General features: G+C 40.9%; 1 protein-coding gene across 2 annotated transcripts in view; it reads right to left on the bottom strand.

The window, feature by feature from the left end:
• Positions 1-2,514: 2,514 nt before the first annotated feature.
• Positions 2,515-16,839, bottom strand: part of SAR1B (secretion associated Ras related GTPase 1B) — a 28,432-nt gene continuing 14,107 nt past the window's right edge. Inside the window, exons 1-7 of one of the 2 annotated variants that reach the window (XM_008632651.2) lie at positions 16,606-16,628; positions 12,556-12,626; positions 9,564-9,683; positions 8,718-8,783; positions 8,055-8,158; positions 7,774-7,905; positions 2,515-6,261 (exon numbers count right to left, since the gene is read on the bottom strand). In XM_008632651.2, the coding sequence (XP_008630873.1) occupies positions 6,145-6,261; positions 7,774-7,905; positions 8,055-8,158; positions 8,718-8,783; positions 9,564-9,683; positions 12,556-12,610 (594 nt within the window). In that variant the 5' untranslated portion in view covers positions 12,611-12,626; positions 16,606-16,628 and the 3' untranslated portion in view covers positions 2,515-6,144. Of the gene's footprint in view, positions 6,262-7,773; positions 7,906-8,054; positions 8,159-8,717; positions 8,784-9,563; positions 9,684-12,555; positions 12,628-16,605; positions 16,629-16,839 lie in introns of those variants that run through there. The other variant, XM_017732976.1, reaches the window with a different exon arrangement.

Genomic DNA, 16,839 nt, shown 5'->3' with positions numbered 1-16,839 from the left:
AAAAATATTTTGCACAGGTTTATATTAAATCTCTTGTGCGTGTATATATATGTATACACATATACATACTTATTATAGATAAAATACATACAAAGCAAGGAGTTAAGTGGCATGTGCAGGGGTCTTCCTTTTACAGTTTCAATTTACTTGACCCTAAACCAAAGTCCTGCTCTAAGAGATCAGAGAGGACACGGCCTTTGGGTACTGGGGCTGGAACCCAGAGCCTGGGCTGAACTCAAAATCCCTCTCTGAGTGCCAATGGGCCATGAGAGGGTTTGATTTGCAGCTTGTGCTTTTATCTGGTCACAAGTTCAGTGCGTTAAACAAGTTAAACCTCAGCTTTATTTTTGGGGAACAGTGGCCCAAGAAGCAGCAGTTTTCAGTGACTTAGTAAACCCCAGCTTACTTGTAGGATACTGGATAGATTTTGAAATAACCTCACAAATGCTGTCACCACAGCATGCACAGACTGACTGAAATACAGCTCCTGTCACTCCCCTAAGTTCTCTCTCCCTTTTGCTTTCACAAGCACCAGTGTTTCCAAACACCCGCCCTGCGGTCAGCCCACACATGAGCTGTGGCAGGGCAGCATTTGGAGCCCTGTCCATAATTGCTCTCCCTCTTACCTCACTGGCAAAAGGACATTTTTCAACCCAACTAATTCTTCCCTTCCTCCATTGCACAGGGGGAACTTGGTCAAGTATTTCCTAGAGATGCTCACACGACCAGCCCCTGCCCCACGCCCCCTTCACTGACCCCTCCTCCAGCCTGCTCAATGCCCACTAGCAAAGCTTTCAGCTTTCACCACAATTTGAACAAACTCGAACTTAAGTTCTGCCCTTCCTCTCAAGAGCCACACTGACATTGAAAACCAAATCCTTTTGCTCAGAATCCCCATGTGCTACAAAAGCTGAGCTACTCCAGAGCCTCTCACCAGGGTAAGCTCTGGGTCTCCTCAGCTCAGCTTCACCAGAGGCTGCTGCAGCACCAGTCCCAGCCCAGCCCAGCCCAACCCAGCCGCTTGTCACACCTCAGCCCTTGTCCCCAAAGCCGCTGTACCGCCCCTGGGTCGGGTACTCAAATATCACCAAGTGGCCAAGATCAGGTCTCCAACAGCTCATCCCTGCCCCAAGCTACTGCCAAGGGTTTGTTCCAGCAAGTGCTGCTCCTGGGAGTTCATCAAACTGCTCTGACAGTAAAGTACCACTTTGTGGGGGAAATACCTAACCAAACAATATAAACTCTTACTTGCCTGCGCCAAACCCAGGCATTGTACCCAATAGTGAAAGTATGCCTTTACGTTCTCCTTTTATGAGAACTTATTTAGATTCAGGAAGGAGAATCAGACATTTTAAGTAAATCCAAGCTTTGTAGTGTACACACTGCAAGTTTTTCTGACATTCTTTAACCCTGTTATCCACTGAATCTTGTTGGGTGCAACACAGGGAACAGCACACAGAGTGGCTGGGGGGCTGCCATTGTCGAGGACAGGACCCAAAATGCCACTAATTTTCACAAGGTTTGTGAAGCATCTCCAGCAGCTTCTATGTGAGAGAGGCTTCTGTCATCCTGCTAAGGACATGGGCAAACGGTGCCCACATTGAAGAGGCACCACTTTCTTCGAGGCTTCTCTGAGAGCTCTTCTTGTTCAGGCAGAGACCAAGCATGACCTAATCCCTCCAGCCCTTACCATCACCAGAGGTAAAACAAGGACAAGAGCCCTTCAACTCACAAGGATGTTGAGGCAGCATTAGCAGATTGAAAGCTCTGAGGCCCTGAAATGAAAGGCATCAAAGGCTCCAAAATACTACTGTAAGATTTCTTACTATGATGCAACATGTGCTGTAAGAAACAGGGTCATAAGAAAAACAAGGGATATCTTTTTTAAATTCTTATTTTACCATATCTGCTCACCAAATTTTAAATTCTAATTCAAAAGCAGACAAGTAAAAAATAAATTGAAAAATGTAAACCAAGGGGAACGTATGCTTAGGGTTGGAAAAAAATTCTCTAACAGTAGGTTAACACACTTCCCTGTGGGCTACACTCAGTTTGATAAGTTTGAACTCAGTGGCAATCTTCACTCCATAGTCCCACCAACAGGGCCAATCCTAGAGCATAGCTGGATTCTAAGGAAGCATCAGTCACCTGTAAGATCACATTCTTCCATCTTATTTTAGAATTGCAACAAAGGAAATACAATTTTTTCCATGTTCAAAGAGTTTTCCAGATAGAGGATTTTTTTCCATACAACCATGAACAGAAGTTGAGCAAAAATGAGACAGAATTATTACTAACTTTACCCATCTGAAAAAACCCAAATTCACTCATAGACCATGTACTGAGCACACATTTTTCCTGATTTTGATAATTTGACAAGAACTACCTGTTTAAAACTTCTTTTCTTCAATTTTCAAGCAAAATTTTAATTTCTATTCCCAATACTTGTATTTCCAACATGGGATGGGACAACATAATAACAAACACATTTACAACATGTCAAACACTTTCATCTTTAGCTTTTCTTCTGCAGTTTATTATATAAATTACGCTTTCAAACATTTAGAGCACTCACATTTCAGAACAGAAACACCAGTGCAAAGAGTGGTTTGTTCAAGTGCAAGGAAGTTACACGTCCCCACTGACTCCAGTGGATGAGGCTTAAATGTAACTCCTCAGTCCACAACTAACAATTGTGTGACCTAAATGTGAGCATGTTGTAGTCAACAGAAACACTGGACTTTGGTTGGTAAAAACCAAATACTTTGACAGGACAAAGAGAAGAACAATTTGACCTCCAGCAGACCTGTGAATTCACTGGGATTGGAGACCACCTCCATCACTTTTCTGAACTGACATTATTATAAATAAGTGAATGCCAAATAGTCTATTTGATGCTCAAATTCAATTATCAAAACACAATAAAGCTTCCATGCATGCGGGTACTCCAGTGAATGCCACAGGTCACCTTTGGCACATCATAGACAGGACCTGAACACAGAAATAATCCTGATCTGGCAAGAGCATAAATGAGAAAGCTTGGAGAGCTTTCCCATCTCCAATGCTAGTAATTGTTGCTGAAAAATTTATTAAACCAAGACTGAAATACAGCAATCACCTCTCAGTTATACAATACATACTAGACCCCAATTTTAATTACATCCAAGCAAAATAAATCTTATTCAACCCAGAGATGCTAGCAACTGGGGTCACTGCCGTGAAATGCAGGCCACTGTCAGTAGCAGTTATTAGGATCTTAGAAATCTGCATTCATTTCTCTTAAGGAACTGTTGCAATGTAAAAGCAAAATGACACAATTCATAAACAACATCTTTATTAATGAGTTTTCTTTTTCACATTCTTTAAAGTGATGTTCAATTGAAATCTGCATAGTCAAGAGTGCAAAAAAAAAAAAATTCATGTAAGTCAGACCCAAATGTGAACACTGCTTTTTTAAAAGCAAGACTGGACATAGTCATAGGAATAAAATAGAAATAAATGGCCAGGGAGGCATGGAGGGGGTGGGGATGAGAACCACGAGGAAAATCCTCGTCAGTATATTTGTCTATTAATGAAGTCTTCACACAAAGACACACAACACTCATTCACACTCGTGCACAACAGAATGTAAACTACAGAAGAAAGGTCCTTCCTCTGCTGAATGAAATGAAACAGAGCAAGATTATTCTTGTATTTCACTGAGCACTGATCAGCTATTCCAACATACCCAGGTGGATAACACAAGGTCCAGGTTTCTTCATGCCCTTATTACAATCACATTGCAGCCACCATCCCACAGCAGGAACCAGGAAATCAGGAGTGGTTCCATAACACTGAGAATTATTCTTAACACACACTTTTAAGCACCATCACCTCCCTTCCTTTTTAATTTTTAATAGGATTACCCCCTTCTTTACTGCTGTTGTTCACGGTTGGTTGGAAGAGCAGGTGAAGAGGACCCCTCCATGCCCATGCAATGGCTCAGCCTGTGGAAGTGCAGCAGAACATCTCCACCTCCAGCTTCATTTCCATAAGCACAGGCAATACAGTGCCAAATCTCTCACATCAACACCACAATGTGACTCTGCAAGTAGTACTTTTAATATTTACACCATCTAGTGATTTAGCCGTGGTTCTCTGCATTATAAACATCATCAGGAAAAGCTAGAGGAAAAAAACAAGAGGCATATCCCCTACATAATGGCTGTAGGTAGTAAAGATACACACTGTCCACACGCTGGTGAGAGGCCACTTCTTGCCTCCAGTTTGGATTTATGCAGCAGAGACACCACTCTACAGCTGAGCACGAGTTTAAATGCAGAAAAGCCATCCAATACCATCATACTGAACTTCACCACACACGAACTGGGCTTAATGTTTTGCATGTGATTCTACAGTAATAAACTTCATTTACAATTTATATTAGGTTCTGAATTATTCAGATGCACAATCTAGGACTGTGGGGAACCGATCATCAATATTCAATCATACCAGTTCAGGTTCAGGCAAGGAATAGGTCTCATTTATTTGCTTTGTGCCTACAGCCTTTAAATCAACCCCAGAGGTCAAGAGAAAGTTATTTGTGAAATCAAACCAGTCAGAAATCCATTTGCTGCCATGGATATTGGAAACATAAGGCCTAAAGTATTTTGGAGAAGATGTAGAAGGGATTCAGTACAACTTGCTGCAGTTTGTAGTTGTACAAGGAGAAAACAAACTACACAGTGAAACTCAAACCCATCATAGTGAAATGGTGACTCCAAAGCTGAAACCCCACCTTCATTTGGAAAATTAGGAGTAAAACATGCCCAGCACATGGAAACACCAACCACAGCTCCCAGCCAGCATCAATAAAATCTGCTGGGGAAAAAGAAACTAAAAAAAAAACTAAAAAAACAAACCAAAACAAAAAAAATCTTTCTTCAAAGATTATCTGCTTTCTCCTTGGGGAACTAACACTCAAAAGCAGGGAAAAGCAGTCAGAAACTGGAAAGAGGGACCGAATTTTACCCCAGAAATAAGTCCCCTGGGCAGCCAGCAGCTGCCACACTAGCCAGGTTTCAAGGCAAAACCACATAAAAGAATCCATCTTGTCCCAGCTCAAAATACCAAAAATAAAACTGGCCAAAGGGTGCGAGCTGGTAAATTTTCAAAAGCAGCAATGGCAACCCATTTTCTTCCTGGAAATTTCAGTGGCACGTCTTCTGGCAGACCCAAAAACTAAAGAAATTGGAAACAGGATGTTTAATGAAGCGGTATTCTTAATTTCTTCAGAAAGAAACTGTACTTCTTGTGTCACATCAGGGGTTTAATTCAAGAGACCAGTAGATTAAGACCACTTTTGTCATTAGCTCAAGATTTACTTTGGCACAGCTAATTTACACTATTTGTATTTGTGGTAACTACAAGGGGATCACATTAGATTTTTCCTTTACTATGCAAAATCCTAAAATAAATACAATTTAGTAGTCTGAAAAAACCCACCTTACTCTAACCTACAATGAAACTACTTTGTGGCCTGCTTGTGTTTCAGGAAAATATCCCACATATTCAGATCAGCCTCACTAGTTAAGACACATTAAAACGAACCATTTCCCATTAAAGTTGCCAAAAACTGGATTTAAATTTATTGCATGACGTTGCATAAGAAAGTGTATTATTGAAAACTGTAAGGCATCATGCAATTATCCATCAGCTAATTATTTATTATTCCTTGAAAGATGGTTATATACTCTAAAGTTATAAAACCAGTTTCAAAAAAGTACATAAAAAATTTAACATAAGCATTAAATATTTTTCACATGTTCATCGTTTTCAGCTGTTAAAAAGTGCATTCAAACATACTGTACTGGAAAGTTGCTCTGACCAAAAATGGTGCTGGAGACTCATTAAATTAAAAGCTGCAAAAGGATGTTGCATGGGATTAGAAAGCTCACAGGTTGTGGTATTTAAACTTACAAACTTGCTTGAAATAATTTTGCAATCCTCACACTTACAATTTAGCATCAATGATATAATTAGCTAAAAATGTGTATTTTTAAAATTGAACAGTCAAATGAATTCAAGTTACATACACTGAGAGATCAAATAAGGAGCAGACAACATTGAGACCTGGGCCAGGATGTGCCGTGATTTTGGCAGGGATCAGTTGATGTACTGGGCCATCCAGCGGAACCCCTCCCCGTAGCCTTGTCTCTTTAGCACACTGCACATGAACACCTCCAGGGGCCTGGCATTCAGGTCCTTCAGTGGTGTGCTGCCCTGCAGAGAGACACAAACATTCCCTTACAGTTCCCTTATAAACAACATCTATTCTATATGGACATCTGCGTATATGGAATGCCCTTATTTAACTTGTGTTTGATATTGTAATTTTAGAAAATAAATTAATCTAAAATCACAGAATGGTTTGGGCTGGAAGGGACCTTAAAGCTAATCTCATTCCAAACCCCTGCCATGGGCAGGGACATCTTCCACTAGACCAGGTTGCTCCAAGCAAACACTTCCAGGAATGGGGCATCCCCAGCTTCTCTGGGCCTGACACCTCCACAGAGAGACCAGAACATGTGACCTTAATCTCAGTAACTTGTATACAAGAAATACACTATGTGCGTTTTCACATGCATCCACACTGGAGAGGGGGAAGTATGTGAAACCAGAATGGAACAGCAAACATGCAAAGAGAATTTCAGAGCTTATATTTGGTGTTCAGTCACAGTTCCCTGCTCTGTTTGCAACAGTTTTCCAACCAGATAAAAAAAGCATTTGCTACAAATTTTAGGACTGACCGAAGCAAGAGCGCAAGGTGCTTGCTTGCCAAGATCAGCACAGTGCAATAAAGCTGCTGTTCAAACGGAGATTCACAGTGGTGTTCATACTTCATCAAATACATGCGGTATAAAAACCAGAAAACAAGAGGGTAAAATGCATCAAACAAGGAACTAAAGATTTGTTCCTGCCTGACCTAAACTTTGACTGACACTGAACTTTAAAGAAGGCACCTAAGAGTGAATAAGCAAAGAAGAATTGCAAGGCAGGTGCCCTCAGCAGAGCTGGTCAGCTAATGGGAGCTGGGATGGAAGCCACAGTGGAACAACTCTGTCAGCTGCAGGGAGGTGTCTTTCCAAGGGCCAAGGACATCGGAGCACCCTCCTTCTGATGCTCACAAGAAGAGCACTGTATTAACTCTACTTTAAGAAGAGTTGAAGTATCACAAAGATCCGTACTAAAATTCTGCCTTGTTGCTACTGATGCCAGTAGGAGCTTTTTCTTTCTCACAACCTACAAACTTAGACTTCTACAATGGTGTAAATCTATCTTAAGCTTTAGATATGTTAAGTGGAAAATTATTAAAGCTTGTACTTGAAATGAGAAAAGTCACTTACTGAAATACTCTATTCAGTTTTCTCTTATAATTCACTCTGTAACTATCGCCTCTGAAAACTGTTTAAAAATAGTGCATAAGAATGTTGAAGCACTAAAAATTATTCTAGATAGAAATACATTTTCTCTGAAAAAATGTGGCATTAAATATGATGTAAGAAGTTGTAGTAGGGATACATCTAACACACAAAAAGAGACCCCAGGATTCATTCTATATACTGTTACTATATACTAAGTACTTTATAAATTAGAAAAACATTTATTTTTTATAGCTGGAGCAAACCAGAGTCAACACACAAATAAGGCAACCAAACTCCCTAAGCAAAAAACCTCACCAAAGAAAAAACCCACCAGAAAAAAAAAGAAAAAGAAGAAGGAAAGGAGCAATACCTTTCCCGTTGTCTGGCCATATAGACCAAACGTCTCTCGTAACCTCTCTTCACTGATGGCTTCAGGTCTGTCAATCTTGTTCCCAAGAATTAGGATAGGCACATTAGCAATAGTTTCATCTGTCATTAGTGACTGCAAAAGAATGGAGAAAGGAGGACTGATTAATTTAGAATACAGAAGGTCAAATCACTACACTCATTTGCAGGTGACAGCAGAGGTCTGTTGGGTATTTGAGCTTAGTTCTTAGAAGTTCAAACTTTCAAAAGCTTATTTAAACTTACATCAAGTTCTTCTTTTGATTCAAGCAATCTTTCATGATCTGCACAGTCCACCAAGAACACAACGCCATTAATTGCAGGCAGGTAGTTTTTCCACACTCTGCGAGCTACAGGGAAAATAAGAATTAAAAATAAAAGGAAATGATGCCCAAATACAGAGCAATGCACACTGGTAACTAAGAAGCAACAGGTGTGGGTGGGTTTGTTAATTTGATTTTCATTCTTAGCCTACGTTGCCAGTCTTTGGGATGCAATGTCATGTTTTACAAAGCTTGAAATAACAGACCAAAATCATCATTCTCTCTAATGTTATCACTGTTCTATCCTACATGAATGCTGATGTATGGAAATGGTTTTTGTTTCCCCAAGAATTATGTCAACAAAGGTAAGTTTGAAGCACAAAGCTTAAAGGTAAATACAAGGAATTCAAAATACAGAACTCCTCTTCATATTATTAGTCAAAAGTTTCTGCTCTACTGCAGCTCTTGCCAAATCATATTTGGGATTTGTGATAAATGGTGGAGACGGGCAAAAGAACAGCCAATGTCTTTTATGCTGCCACAGAAGAGTGTGGGAAGTCACTCTCTGCAGCAGGGCCGTATTTCTGATTGGACACAAACTCCAGCCCAGTTCAGTGAGCTTAAGTGAGTCAACACACACTCTTACCTTGAGCATGTCCACCCAGGTCGAAGGTAGTGAAAGTCATCCCAGCAATTGTCAGCTCTTCTGAAGCTGGAAATACACAGAATTATGTTCCAGGTGAAGATTACGCAGTGCTTTGGAAAAGTCTGGCCTTCTAGCACATAGATTTTACTTTCTTTTGGTTCTTTACAGTATTTTGTTATTCAAGAAGAAAATAAGAGTAATACATTCTCTCAGAAACAATGGCACATTCACGTATCACCAAAATGTTATTAGCCATTAAAGCATGTGTGAAATATCTACAATACAGCAGAGTATTCCTACATTATTTATCCCTACATATTACAAAAACAACAGTTGGCTCTGGCATCTGGTTTGCCAAAAAGATTTGCATTTGGCATTTTGTTTTCAATGCTGTTCAAGGTTTCTCCTCTTCACATCCTTTCCCAATTTCTCACCTCCTTACTGGACTTCCCCAATCCACATTTTCAACCTGTGTTGAACTTTTTGTCCTGCAAGGTTACCAGGATAACAATTGCACAGCAACCTCTGAGACAAACATTAATTTTCCAATTATACAGAGAAGCTGTTCCCAAAAATTGCAAGCCTCTATTTCTCACAGCTTCTATAGTATAAACTCTCCGCTTCATTGTTCTGCTTGTTATTCACCTCTTAATTTTAAATATAACACATTGAACTATCCTACACACATTTTTTTTAAGATTACTTGAACTGTCCATGGATTGCAATCCCAAAAATCCCTTTGTTTCTCCCCAGTTAGATTGGTGGTCTTATGATGTATAATCAGATCCTGCTTTTCTTGCAATCCTTCAAATGCTTTCTAGCTAAGGAACAGCACTATTAACTTACTGGGGTGTAACGTGGGGACGTGTTGTCCCAGTCTGTCATCTTTGAGCATGTGCAGTAGTGTAGTTTTTCCAGCATTGTCCAGTCCAAGAAACACTAGTTTGCCTGATTTCTTGTACAGTCCTAAAACAAAGAAGGACCTAGTGAATAATCAGTTCAACCAGCAGGAGTACTAGAGATGATTTTGCTCCCCAGAACAAAGTGTTACAGTCACGGTACAAAATACAGACCAGGCAAACTCCACCACACCTTTATCAGTGCCCTTTATCAATGTCCTCCTACTTGTACAAACTACATTCCCACTTACCACAAGCCTGCTGCACCAGGTAACATGCAGCTTACAGCATGCTTGGCAGGAGCAGCAGAGGCACACAGCTGGTGTGAATGTGTCAATCATGGAAATGCGTTTGGATTATCTTAGAAAAAGTATGGCAGAACAGGACTAAACGCTACCAGTGTAGTTTACTCTGCCCCAGCAAAAGGACAGTTCTGCTCACAGGTGGTGGAGAGGTGGGTGCGGACCCAGCACTAACAGGAGGCTCTGGACCATGGACCATCCCGAACCTGAACTCTGTTCAGCTACCTCCAATTACAGCAAAACACTTGTCTGAGGCAAAAAGAAAATTCAGACCTCAATCAGAATAATATGGAGAAATTGGATTCAACATCAATAATAATAATTTGTGTATGAATTCTTTAATATTGGTTAATATATCATCTGGACAAAAAGTAACTTTCACCCATATCCCCAGGAAAACTGTTGGCTACATCCTGAATGGCATTGTCAGGGCACTTCTGACACACTGGTTCCCATGCGACAATGCTCTCCTAACAGGAATAAGAAATTTTATTTTCCTTGATTGTCATCTTTATAAAAATACCTTCTGCCCTTCTTCTCCCCCTCCACTTGTAACCCCAGAAATGCAACAGTTGCTGTGAAGGAGAGGAAAGAGGTTTAAAACACAAACACCGTATTTTCTTAAGTTGGAGATTATCAAAGGGCAATTCTCTTACAACTTGTCAACACTGTATCCTCTGCCAGAATTAGTTTTCATTGCTTCAAACTCCTTGATATTCAAAGTAAAAGATTAAGATAAATTAAATTTAAAAACAAGAAATCAATCCTGTTCTGTACTGAAAAAACCTATCTTCTCTAATGTGCTATCCTCATGTGTGTTGGGATGTTCAGCCAGCCCCGCTGATGCCACAGCATTCCAGGGCCAGAAGTACCTCTGCCCAGCAGACCTTTACACCGCTGCTGTTTGCTCACCTCTCCCTCCGCCTTTAAGCCAATCTAAGGGATCACATTCCAGCTGGACATGTTTTGTAACTTGCAGGAATGAATATTCTCTCCTATTCCTCATCTTGTTTCATTAATGATCTTTATTACTCCAGGTCCTGTAGAGTGTCTTCACAGTTCTTTCAAATACAACAACTCTTACTTCCCAAACTCACCTTCCCACATGCCCATATATATATATTAACTATTAAACTACAGAGTGGAGGAGAAAGTGTTAATGTTTACAGAGAAAGAAGAAGTGGACAAACATTTTCCTATAGTAACTTACATCACAGGAGTAACTCCAGTTCACATTCACCTTATGAGTTAAACAAAACTCTACTAACCTATAGGAAAACAATAACATTTTTGCCACTCTCAGCCTGCACATCCAGAAGTCTTTGCTTCCCAGACAGATGTTGCTGGCTTCTCCAAAACATTTCAAATTCCCAACTGTCTTTCAGAGAAACACAAGACTAACAAGCAGCCGTACTTCAGCTATTGGCTACACTACACCAAGACCAGAGATTTTATATATACATATAAATTAAAAAATGTTTTTGTGCATTCCAAAAGTATACTTGTGCAAAGATGCTCGTCCTAAAGTGAACCCATCAGCCTATTGACAGGACAGCACAGGGAACTGTGGGGCGCCTCCCAAATGCTATGATCTGCCTTCTTCAACTGTAAGTATAACTGAGAATGCAAAGAAAAAGTGCTTCTCTTAGAAAAAGAGGGACATAAAAGGGAGCTACTTCAAGCTCCTCTGTCTTTCAGCAGAATTAGCCTTTGCTTGCACAGAAATGGAAGAGCAGGCCAGTGTGCAGTAATCACTGTGCAGCTAAGGAAGAGGAGATAAGAAAGATTAGTCAATTTAGTTAAAATTTCACTGGCTAACATTTTGATAGCAGGCCAAGGGTCTGACATTCAGTGCAAAACTTTAAACTTCCAACTGATTAAAGGTAGGTGGCACAGCTTGCTATGACTTCTTAGCCTCAAATGCTTTTTGACCACTTCAATAAAATCCTTTGAACTTGAAAATTGTGCTTTTTACCTATGTGATCTGCAAATTCTGATCCTTTTTTTAGTATCCTAACATTAATTTTCCTCCTGGTTGTGGGTTTTTTTTCACCTTGAACTGATATGGATTGCAGACTTTTTTGTCCGGGGAATAACTTTCTGAGGCTCTTGAGCAGACGCCAGTGAAGTTTCACACTAATTTCTGTGACACAGAACAGAAAGTCACAGAACAGAAAGTCACAGAACAGAAAGTCACAGAACAATGCACTGCTGAACACGAGAAAGGGCTTCAATATCTGGCACTAATTTTTTGTAGACAGCCCCTCCTATTTGGATTCTGAAATTATATCCTCATGTGCAAAAGAACTGAATTAAAATAACTGAGTTCAGTTCTTTACAGCAGAGAAAAATCAGGAGAAGATCCATAAAAGCCAATTGAATGGCACCAGCTTAAATGCAGTATGATTAGTAAAGTCCAACCAATTATGATCATGAAAGAAAATGTAATTTTTTTTCAAGAAGTTAAGGATTAATGTGAGATGGAGTGGAAGTGAAACTTTTGTTTGAATGTAACTGAATATACACCAAACCAAATATTATTATTTACCCAGCAGCCTTATTTGAAGATAAGAGAGATGAACAGATATTTTACACAAGAATAGCAGAAAGGAAAAGCCTCAAACAATAACGACTTACCTAAAAACTGCAATACGCTACTGAAACCACTGTAAATCCAATCAAATAGGAACATATCTGAATCTTATAGTCTGAAATAAAGAGAAAACATAATGCATTTAAGTTCTGTCAGAACAGTACATTAAGCATTGTAAAGTATTTATAGGTAACAAAAGTAATTCAAAATCCTGGGTTAAAAATAAAAAACCAATTTAGTTTCAGTAAACTGTATCATAGACCAATTAAGTGACAACAGCAAAGATTTTCCCCTCCCTTGGGAAAACACTACATGGACTGAAGTCTTTGCAAGAAATAAAAATAATTTTATTCAAAGTACAATTTGTTGAAAGTGTGTGATGATCCACTGAAGATTTTAAACAGGATCTTCACTTTTCAACTGGGAAAAAGTGGCACTTCAAAGAGGGCACTAGAGGGATATCAGTGCAGAGTCAGTGTTCCAGCCACCCCTGGGAGCTGCTGGGGTTCAAAGCAGAGGCAGTAAGAGGTGAAAAAGTTTTGCAGAGTTGAATCTACAGAAGTTTGATACCAAATAAATCCCTGTTGTCCACACAGAACCTGTCTGTTTGGCTTGTTATGGAAAACAACTACCTAGCACAAAGCACTGGAATTACCCTTCAAAGACAGGGACCTCCTGTATTGTCCTGCACAGGCTGCCACAATTCAAACCTTAAATGCAAAATTTTTGTTTAAAAAAAACCCACCAGACCCCCATATTTCCCACTGAGTTCCTTCAGCTTAGATTCAAGAACAGCAGGCTGAGCTGAGAGCCAGTACTAGGCTCATTGTGTAGCCATGAGCAATTAATTTCCTAGCTTTCATCTTAATTTCCTCATTATCTAAAGTGAGGATAGTCATAGAATCATTGAGGTTAAAAAAGACCTTTAAGATCATTGAGTCCAACTGTTAGCCCAGCACCACCAAGTTCAACACTTAAACCAAGTCCCCAAGGGCCACAACCACAGGACTTTTGAGCGCTTCCAGGGATGGTGATTCCATCACCGCCCTGGGCAGCCTGTGCCAGGGCTTGGCCACCCTTTCAGTGAAGAAATTTTTCCTAATAGCTAATCTGAATCTTCCCTGCCACAACTTGAAGCTGTTTCCTCTTGTCTTGTCACCTGAGAGAAAACACCAACCCCGACCTGGCTACAACCTGTGAGGGAGCTGTAGAGAGGGATGAGGTTTCCCCATGAGCCTCCTTTGTCAAGGCTGAGCCTCCCCAGCTCCCTCAGCTGCTCCTCATCAAACTTGTGCTCTAAATCACAATGAAAGCTCCAGTTTGACATAGTGAACTGTGAGTATTTCAGTTCTCTTGAAAGACTAAAGGGCAACATCCTTAGAAGCCTTTAGCCAGCTAATTCCTACTGGAATGCATAACCTCTGCAGACACTGGAGTCTGACTGCCCTGGAAAAACTGGACTGCACTGCTAAGCACAGCTGGCAGAGGCATCCACACTGCTACAGGTTCTCACCACATTTGTTTAGAAGCTGCAGGGCTGCCTTGGGGCATCACAAGAGCACTTCAGGGCAGCTCTGAGCCTGGAGCACAGCACACAGGAGTCAAAACACAGGTCTGAACCAGCCTAAAATCCAGGCATCTGTCATAGCAACTGCACTCATGACAAAGAGTTTCTTTGCTATGCAACAACAGGTACATCATACAGACGTAACGTGGAAAGAGGAGGAGCGAATATTTAAATGACATTTGCTTGTACTGGAACAAAATCTGTTCAGATGACGAAGCACCAGGTGTCTTGGTTTCGCCACAACTAACCCTGAAACCTTTAACCACATCTACATTACTCTGAACAACACAGCAGCTGCAACAGGCACAAATTTTAAGAATACAAATCAAATATGCTTGTCAATGCATAAACACCCAGTTACACAATGTCATGACTGAAACTGTCCTTTGCACGGCTAAAAAGCAAAGGTCAAGAATAAGCAAACATGGCAGAACACACACGTCAGCAGATTTATTTATTGCTTGAGCAAAATACCAATCGAGAAAAGCCTCTGTGGGGCTTAGGAAAATGATCGACTCAAATAACCTGCAAATCAGGGCAAACAGCATGATGTAAGAGAAGTGCTCAGATTACTGAGGTGAGAATAACTTCAGTGTTCAGCTGTATTAACCTGTTCCATCTATTACACTTAGATTTACAAAAAACATCAACCAAAACAATCTTCATGCATCACAGAAAAAACTTCAAGGGGTGAGAATCAAATGATTAACTTGAGAACAGGATTACTCTACAAACATAGCTGAAGTGGCATTAATACTGCTTCAATTTCCATCACCATAAGAAAAGTGGTGTTGGAAACAGAGCTATCCAAATCCTCCCAGAATAACCTTCATATCAGCTGGCAGCAGTTAAAAGAAAACACATCCAAAATGGGAAAAAAATGGACAGCTAATTGTAAAGGCACACAGGTAATATTTGAACAGAGATATTACATCTACCCTTATCACACAGGAAAAGTAACTACATAATTCAGAGCTGTGTCAATTCAAAGCATTACAAAGTCAGAATGGTTCTGCTCTGGTTTCCAGAGTTGTTATGCTGAGAGCAAATTTAGGGAAGAGCTAAGGCTGTTGAATATACACGGACTCAAACGCTCAGGCTCATGTTAAAAGCACTATAAAAGCAGAACAATGAAGACTCAGCAATCACTGTTCACAAGCCACGATGAAGATACTATTTTAATGTTATTTCAAGGGTTGATTTGAAAATAATCCACTAGAAGCAGACGAAAGCTTTGAATGAAAAATTGTGCTGGACCAAGACAGTCCTTTGATACCAACTACTTTTACAGACATCGCCAACTCACTGCGTCTCCACTACAAAGTTACTGAAGTTAACTTTCTAGTATCACTTCAGTGACACATGTCTACCACTGAAGAATGTCCCCATCAACCCTGGTCAATGTTATTTCATCAGAAAAGCATCACCCAGTAACTCCCGTGGAGCCAGGTCCACCACTCCATAGACAAAGGACATGGGTTCACTTCCTGGAGACTGTGGGGAATTCCTGCACAGTGGCTCTGGTAACACCGAGCCAGCCTCCTTAAAGGAAAGCTGCTGACAGCATGGACTAGCAAGCAAACTCACTCACATGTCTTTTATCTTCTGAAAACTAGGAAATTTTTTCCTCCTACACTCCACTTGCTTTTTTCTAGCTAAAAATTCATCATTTCACTTCCAAACCTTAGGACAGCACTCACTTCCAAAGCTTCACAAAGTTCAGGTAGGAGACAATATCAGGCTTTTAAAGAGAGTTTTAAATGCCTTTACAGAACAATTAGGAAATAGCAACCAGTGACACCCAAGCTGAACAGCTCTTGCATGAACTGGGAACACACTGTGCTACACCTGTGTGGGGACTGTCAGTAAGAGCCAGGGAAGAAATCTCAGTCCAGCCTGACTGCACCAAACCTGCACCTCAGCCACAGTTCAGTCTGCAACCACAACCTGTCAGCAACAGCTTAAAGCCCACTGCTAAGGGTGTATTTTTAGTTTTTCACTTAGAATATAAACATGATCACCACAACATTATAAACTATTACTGCAGGCAACAAAAGTCAAAATCCCTAGGAAACTCAGTGGACAAACTAAGATTCTACAACACAGTTTATTCTTCGATTTGAAACTGCACTTAGAGTTGTATTTTAAAAGCTAAGGAAAGGCACAGAATTCAAAAATGAGGTAATGGCATAGACTTTCTTTAGTATTTTAAAATATTTTTGACAGCAACTCATCTTCGAGACAGCAGAGTTTACCGGTGAAGACAGCACCACAACACACGAGTTCCTAAGGGCACCTGATGCAGAGGTTTAGCCAGCCCTGGCTCACAAAGCCCAGCTGTCAGAGCACATCCTCACTGCAGGGCTGCTGCAGCCATTCACTGACTTATGAACAAAACCCTTAAAAGCAGTAACTTCTGAAGAAATAACAATACTTCAAGCAAGTATTGCCAGGTCGATACAACGTGGCAGATGGCTGCCCAGAGAGGCTGCAGGGCATCTGTGGCTTATGGGGTTACTTAACGCACCTCACCATCTCAGACCCACTGAAGCAGCGTTGCTCGGGACCTGCGAGCACCGTGACAGCCTCACGGACCGGACGGGGCTCCCACCGGCCCGAGCAGCCCCCAGGGCTGAGCCGGGGGGAGAAAAAGAGGGAGGTGATAGAGGGGATAGGAGGGAAGGGAGGGGAGCGCCCGCCCCCAAACCCCTCGCGGCCCGCTGCCCGTGGCCCCGCGCAGGCCGCGGCTTCTCGGGGAGCG

This window comes from Corvus brachyrhynchos, unplaced genomic scaffold (assembly GCF_000691975.1).
Source record: "Corvus brachyrhynchos isolate BGI_N302 unplaced genomic scaffold, ASM69197v1 scaffold54, whole genome shotgun sequence".
Taxonomy (NCBI): domain Eukaryota; kingdom Metazoa; phylum Chordata; class Aves; order Passeriformes; family Corvidae; genus Corvus; species Corvus brachyrhynchos.
Note: the sequence above shows the minus strand (reverse complement) of the source record. Positions and strands in the feature narration are given on the sequence as shown.